The sequence below is a fragment of the Mus caroli genome, chromosome 5 (genome assembly GCF_900094665.2).
Source record: "Mus caroli chromosome 5, CAROLI_EIJ_v1.1, whole genome shotgun sequence".
Taxonomy (NCBI): Eukaryota; Metazoa; Chordata; class Mammalia; order Rodentia; family Muridae; genus Mus; species Mus caroli.
Genome location: NC_034574.1, coordinates 2,282,779 through 2,288,828, shown reverse-complemented (window position 1 = coordinate 2,288,828; position 6,050 = coordinate 2,282,779). Strand labels below are relative to the sequence as shown.

The 6,050-nt window shown below is 45.5% G+C and overlaps 1 protein-coding gene across 1 annotated transcript in view; it reads left to right on the top strand.

Annotated features, from left to right (window-relative positions):
• Positions 1-414: 414 nt before the first annotated feature.
• The window catches only part of Cdk14 (cyclin dependent kinase 14), a 574,714-nt gene continuing 569,078 nt past the window's right edge, over positions 415-6,050 (top strand). The window contains exon 1 of the mRNA XM_021162869.2: positions 415-610. Coding sequence (XP_021018528.1) covers positions 520-610 — 91 coding nt within the window. The 5' untranslated portion in view covers positions 415-519. The remainder of the gene's footprint in view (positions 611-6,050) is intronic.

Here is a 6,050-nt window from a genome sequence, read left to right as displayed (position 1 = left end):
GAGGGCGGCGGAGGCCTGGGATTCGGAGTCGGAGTCGGAGCGGGAGCCGGAGCGCGGCGCGGGGTCGCGCGGGGGTCCCGGGCGCCAGGCCTCCGGCGAGGGCAGTCGCAGGTCTCCGTGCAGCGCCGCCCCTCGGGCTGGGGAACTTGTCCCGCGCGCCCCGTCCGCAGCCGCCTGCGCCTCCTCGTCCGCGGACCCCCATCTCCGGCCGCGGCCGCGCGGCTCTTGCTTACAAAGGAGGGAAAATGCGGCGGGCGGCCGCGCAGCGCGGGGGCCCCCGGGCGGCGAGGATGGCGGCCGCCCCCGGCACCACGTAAGACGCCCCCACGCGCCCAGCCTCGGACCAGGCCCGAGCCCCGCAGCCAGGCGAGCGCTGTGCGTCGCCCGCGGCCCGCGAGGAGGCGGAGGCGGAGGAGGAGGACGAGGCGCCGCCTTCCCCGCGCCGCGCGCCCTCGCCCGCCGTTGTCTGCGCTGCGCTGGACCAGTTTCGCGAAGTTGCCGGGGCCCTTCGCCGCCCAGATGTGCGACCTCATTGAACCACAGCCGGCCGAGAAGATCGGCAAGATGAAGAAGTTGAGGAGAACTTTGTCCGAGAGTTTCAGCCGCATCGGTGAGTGTAGTCGACTGTCCCCGGTGTCCTGCGGGCGATCCCCGGGCTCGCTCCCTCAGTCCCCGCGCCCACTCCGTGCTCGGGGCACCAGCCAGGCGGCTGCCACCTCGGGAAACAGGGATGGAGGAGAGGACTCCAGGCTAGGGCAGGGACCAGCTGGAGGGCCATCCCTCTCCCCCCAGGACCTGGGCTTCGTTCATGGGCTGTCTTAAGCCTCCAATTTGAGTTCCTCCTCCCCGCCAATAGTATCTTTGGCGCCCGCAGTGAACTGGAGAGGGGACACCCGGTCCCCACCGCCATCGGGTTTCTGTGGCCACCTAGGTTACTTAAAGCGAGTTGGTTTCAAGTGGTTAGCCAATAATTTAGCTTTGGGAATTGTTGAAACGTTGACATGTGCCTGATGTTGTTTAATGTACTCAACCTAAAGGAAGTGGGACAGATACCTTGGGACCTTTTGTTCCGTACTCCAGGTCCTATAATTGGAGGTTTGGGTGTTCGGTTTGTAGGTCTTGAAACCTTCCAGCTGCTGTGGTGAAGGGTGAGCTGTGAAGTTGTGGAGACATTTATGAATATGTCTCCTGAACTTGCTCCATTAGTACAGTCCAGAGGCTATTGTCTTCTTAAAAAAAAAAATCAACCAACTTAACAGAGCATAAACACACAGCATTAACAAAACAAAACAAAACAAAACAAGGCAAAAAGCTCAAGGAATGTTTAGGATACTTAATGAATCCATGCTATAGGCTGCAGCAAGATGACAGCTGTGTCTGGTGGAATGGGTTTGTTGAATCTTGCGTGTTGGTGGCAGAAAGTGCCTGTAAACCTGGAGGCATAGCTGCTATCTAAACTTTGGTCCTTAACTTTCTTTGATACAGGTAACTGTGCAAAGAAAGGAAATCCTATAAGCCCCAAGCCAACACATGGGAGTGTCCCAGCATACCTTCTGGCCTTTGGCTCACTTGTTATGTTAGTGAAAGTTAATTAATTAATCATAAACTAATTCCTTAAAGCCCTGATGTGCCAGTGAGTGTCCGCAGTCTGAAGACAGTTTGCATGTATGGACAATGAACTATGAAAACATGGATAAACATTTAGTCAAGCTTATTACTATTATTATTATTATTATCAATTTTGTTTGACACTTTGCTTTTCCTGAGAACACTGTAAATTATGTGCAGAAATCATATTAGTCATGTCTTTACTTATTACATGCGTTGAATGTACACAGACTCATTTTTCTGAGTTAGGCCTGTGAGTGTGGAGTCCTACATTCAAGTGAAGTTTGAAACCAAGAGGAGTGTGAGAGTGAGGTGTGGAATCTGTGCATTATTAACAAGGATGTTTCAGGGCTGGACCCAAAACACCACCCAGGCGGGTTCTGGAGTCCATTAGGGCCTGTTCTAAAGCACATTAGCTAGATATTTACTAATGCTAATGATTCCGTTGGAGCCCCTCCAGTTTTGTGTTAAATAATTCATTGCAGTTGAGTCTCAGTAAGAAACCAAGAGCAATAATATAAAAATCCTGTATGTTTAAATAATTTTAGGGTTTGATGGCCAATCAGTAATGTTTGGATTAACTGTAGTGTTGGCAGATAGATATTATAGTTAATTGGGCTTCCTGCATTCCTGGGCTTTAGTAGTGTGAGAGCTCCCTTTGAGTCTAACGCTCCTCACCAATACCTTGTATGATTATGTGGCCTTTATGTCCATTCTCTAGGAAACAGTACAGCTCAGTAAAGAAAGCTGATCATTTCTTTATTGAAAGAGGACTTGGAAGAGCAGATCTTACTGTGGTACACTGTGAAAGAAATTATTGACATTTTTAAGTGATTTTTGTTGTGTATGCACCAAACCCAGGATATTTATTAGAAAGGGCACTACTGAAAAAAGTCATCTTCTCTGGTTTCCTTCACACTCAGAGGCAGTGAACTCAGTTTGCTGACTGAAGGATGTTTTTGAGGACCGAGAGGCAATGCAATGAGATTTTTCTATGGGTTCATATAGTTTATAAGCAAGGGATGTGGTCTGTGGGTTTTTTTTTTTCCACTTGGTGAAATGATGACGCAGTGTCTTGTGTGGCATGCAATGGGGACTCAATAAATGTTTGCAACGTGTTGTCATTATTAGGGATCAGATTATACTGACATGATAGTGTTATAGGTAGAAAGGAAAAAAAAGTGGCTACAGATTTGTAGTATAGCATTCTAAAAACATGGTAAGAGTTGGAGTTGGGCAGTTGTGGGCCTGGCCCTCTCTTTTCCTTGGCAACCAGCAATTCACTTAAACTCCTGCATCCTTACCTGCATAGAGTTGTATAATTGTGGAGATCAAATGAGACAGAATAACACTATCTGATATATCATTTATAACATGGTGAGGATCAGTTCCGATTTCTGTTTGTCCCTTCTTATCTACTTTTCTTCATCGAGTGGTCAAATGATAAATGGTTTATTCCCATCAAACGACCCAACATCACCATGTATTCCATGACCCAGTCTAAGAGGGCCTTTGAAATATACATACTGGCTTTATTTTCTTTTCTTAGTCCTTTTTAGGTATAGTTTGTTATATGGTGAAATATCCATATCATTGTTCAGCCATAAGAAATCACTAATCATTTACCTAGAAAATGATGACAGTTCATACATGCATGTGATCTGCAGTCAGTGGTTGTTTTTAATAGTGATTCTGAGTACAAAAGAAGTAGGATTGTTTAATTTGTCATACATCATAGACCATGCTGACTTTGTCACCGTCAACCCCAAACAGAACTGACCCGAGATTGCTGCATAAGGTCAAATGAGACACATTAGGTTTCAAGCCATAGGGTTGTGATTTATGACATCTGCCAGGAAGTGACTACAATAGAGCTATGGCTCTTTTATAAGATGAGCGTAATTAAAGTCTAAAGTCAAGCATCCATTTCCACAGTGACTGTTTCTGGTTTCCTGCTCGGTAGCTCAGTGTGGCCACCTATGTAGGATGGTGGTCTTGTTTTTTAGCAGGTTTCCTCCCTTCCTGACTTAGCACTTGTAGGCTAGCTAAGGTAAACTGGAACTTAATTGTACTTAGTAGCTGAAATGAGCCCATCCATTCCTGGCGCCTGTTCCTTTTTGGACTTCACAGGCAGGCTTATGCAGATGCTGACCCTCCTTCTCACCTGGTGGGAGTCTTTCCGAGGGAAAGGAAGCCTATGCTTGATATTTGAGAGGAGCCCATGTATGCCATTTGTTGAGAGGATGTGGTTGGTGGAAGGAGGAAGCTGTGATTAGGGTGGATGCTTGTGGGTTTCTTGCCCTCTGCCTGTAGGTGTGTAGTTCTAGATTGTCATTGACGAGCCATTCCATGAAGAATGGTAGATAGATGTAAAGTGAAATGCTCAGGTTTATGGTTTCACATTGTGCCAGATTCTTTCCCAAAGCAGTTATAAACGGTTTTAATTTGGGCTCAGTGAGGAGAGCTTGCCCAGTATGTGTGAGGCCCTGAACTCTGGGCCTAGCAGGAGGGAGGGGCAAGGGGAGGGTGCAGAAGAGGGAGTGGATATTATAGTAATGGGGCTTATGTATATGGTTCTTACATAAAAATATATATGGTTTTCATTTGCCAAAACCTTTAGTGTACATTAAAATATGACCTTCTCTCTCTTTGCCACTGAGGTAGGACTCCTTAATGCCACATGTTACTATATACCTTCTGGTGCTAGATATTGTCCTGGAGTTAGTGCTCAATATGGCTGGAGCACAGACTAGTGAATGAGCATTGCTAGCATAAAGTGGCAAATTCCATAATGAAGATTAGTAGTGAAGGTGCCATGGCAGACACAGCAGGATCTCCTTGGTGAGTTACTAAGAAGCCTTTTGGGAACTGTGTCTGAACTGAGGACCAGACAGAGTATCAACAACTTCATATCTATCCTTTTGTTCAGTCAGAGTAGCACAATCTGCTTATTGTCCCACGACATCCTTGAGGACAATTGTGGTTTTACATTTACATAAATGATTAATGACAATCAGGGAACATAATCAATAACAAGATGTTGTGTGCATGTTTAGGTCAGAGTTTACTCATCAGTGACCTGATAGCTATCTGGCAAGAACACCTTTAATTGGTCTTTGTTATTCTATCAACTCCCTTTTAGGGCAAGGTGTGCAATATTTAGAAGAAACCATGTCAGGTGTCAATCTATCAATGAAAGGTCTCTATTGAGTAATAGGCTTTTCAGTCCAAATCTGTTCTTCCTGTGGTAAATAGGGCCTCATGGAGTCATCATGCAGTGGAAATCATCGCTTTTCTTTATTGCTTAGCAAATGCACTTAGAATTTTCTCTTTGTCCCCACCCCCCCAACTCCCTTTCTAACTAATCTCAGATCCCCCACTTAGAGTGGGATGATGGGAAATTGTCAGGACCAAGAAGGCAAGAAAGAGTGGGCCAGTGTGAATATTTCCTCCCCACCCCCATTTACTTCCCAATGTCATTTCACATTTTCAGCCTCCAGTAGGTCAGTACAAGCTGAAGGACAGCTTGGCCAAAGAGAACACAGCTCTAAAGTCCCAGCCTTTGTAAAGACCACGTTAGATAAAACATTTTCAAAAGTTTGTCTTCTGAGTCCCAAGCTTTGCAAGGCTGTCCACGCCACTGTGCATTCACACTTGGTGATTGACAGATACAGCTGCAGTTATGTGCCCATGTATATGCTACTCTGTATTTGAAGTCAATGCTACTCACACATGTAGACATATGAGTATATATATATTTATGTAGTGGAGAAACTTGTTTGTATTATTACATCACCAATGTTTTGTAATGGCCATGCTAAGTAAAAGACACACCGTTGTTGACTGGGCTTGAGAGTTTCTAGATTAGAAGTTAAAATTCTAGTGAAAATTAGTCAGTAGGAATCAGCTAGGATCTTCTATCTTTCCTTCAGGCTTAGCATAAATTAACAGCTCTGTAGTGACAAGGGGCATATAATCAGTTTGAGGGGCAGTTGTTGAGGCTGGGACAAGGACTGTCATTTAATTTTCTGTTCAGGGCAACCTGTTCTGTCATGAAGAAAGTGGACAGTTTGTTATGGGTCAGTTTCTTGGGCTAAAAGGGGAAGACTATAAACTAACTGGTAAGTGTTTTAGCCTCTCACACAGCCTGTACCCTGCTAGCCCACCACCATAGCTACATACTTTTGGACTTTTTAAAATGACAAATGTATAATATGAAGAAGAGAAAAAACCTTTTCAAGACTGCTTGAAAGCCAAGGATGGTGGCTCAAACCTGTCAACCCAACATCTGGGAAGCTGAAGCAGGAGGGTTACTGCTAGTTCTAGGCCAAACTGGGTTAAAGAGTAAGACCTTATCTCAAGAACTGCACCACACTATGACAACACACCTCACCACACCACACCTTACCACACCACAGCACACCACACCTTACCACACCACA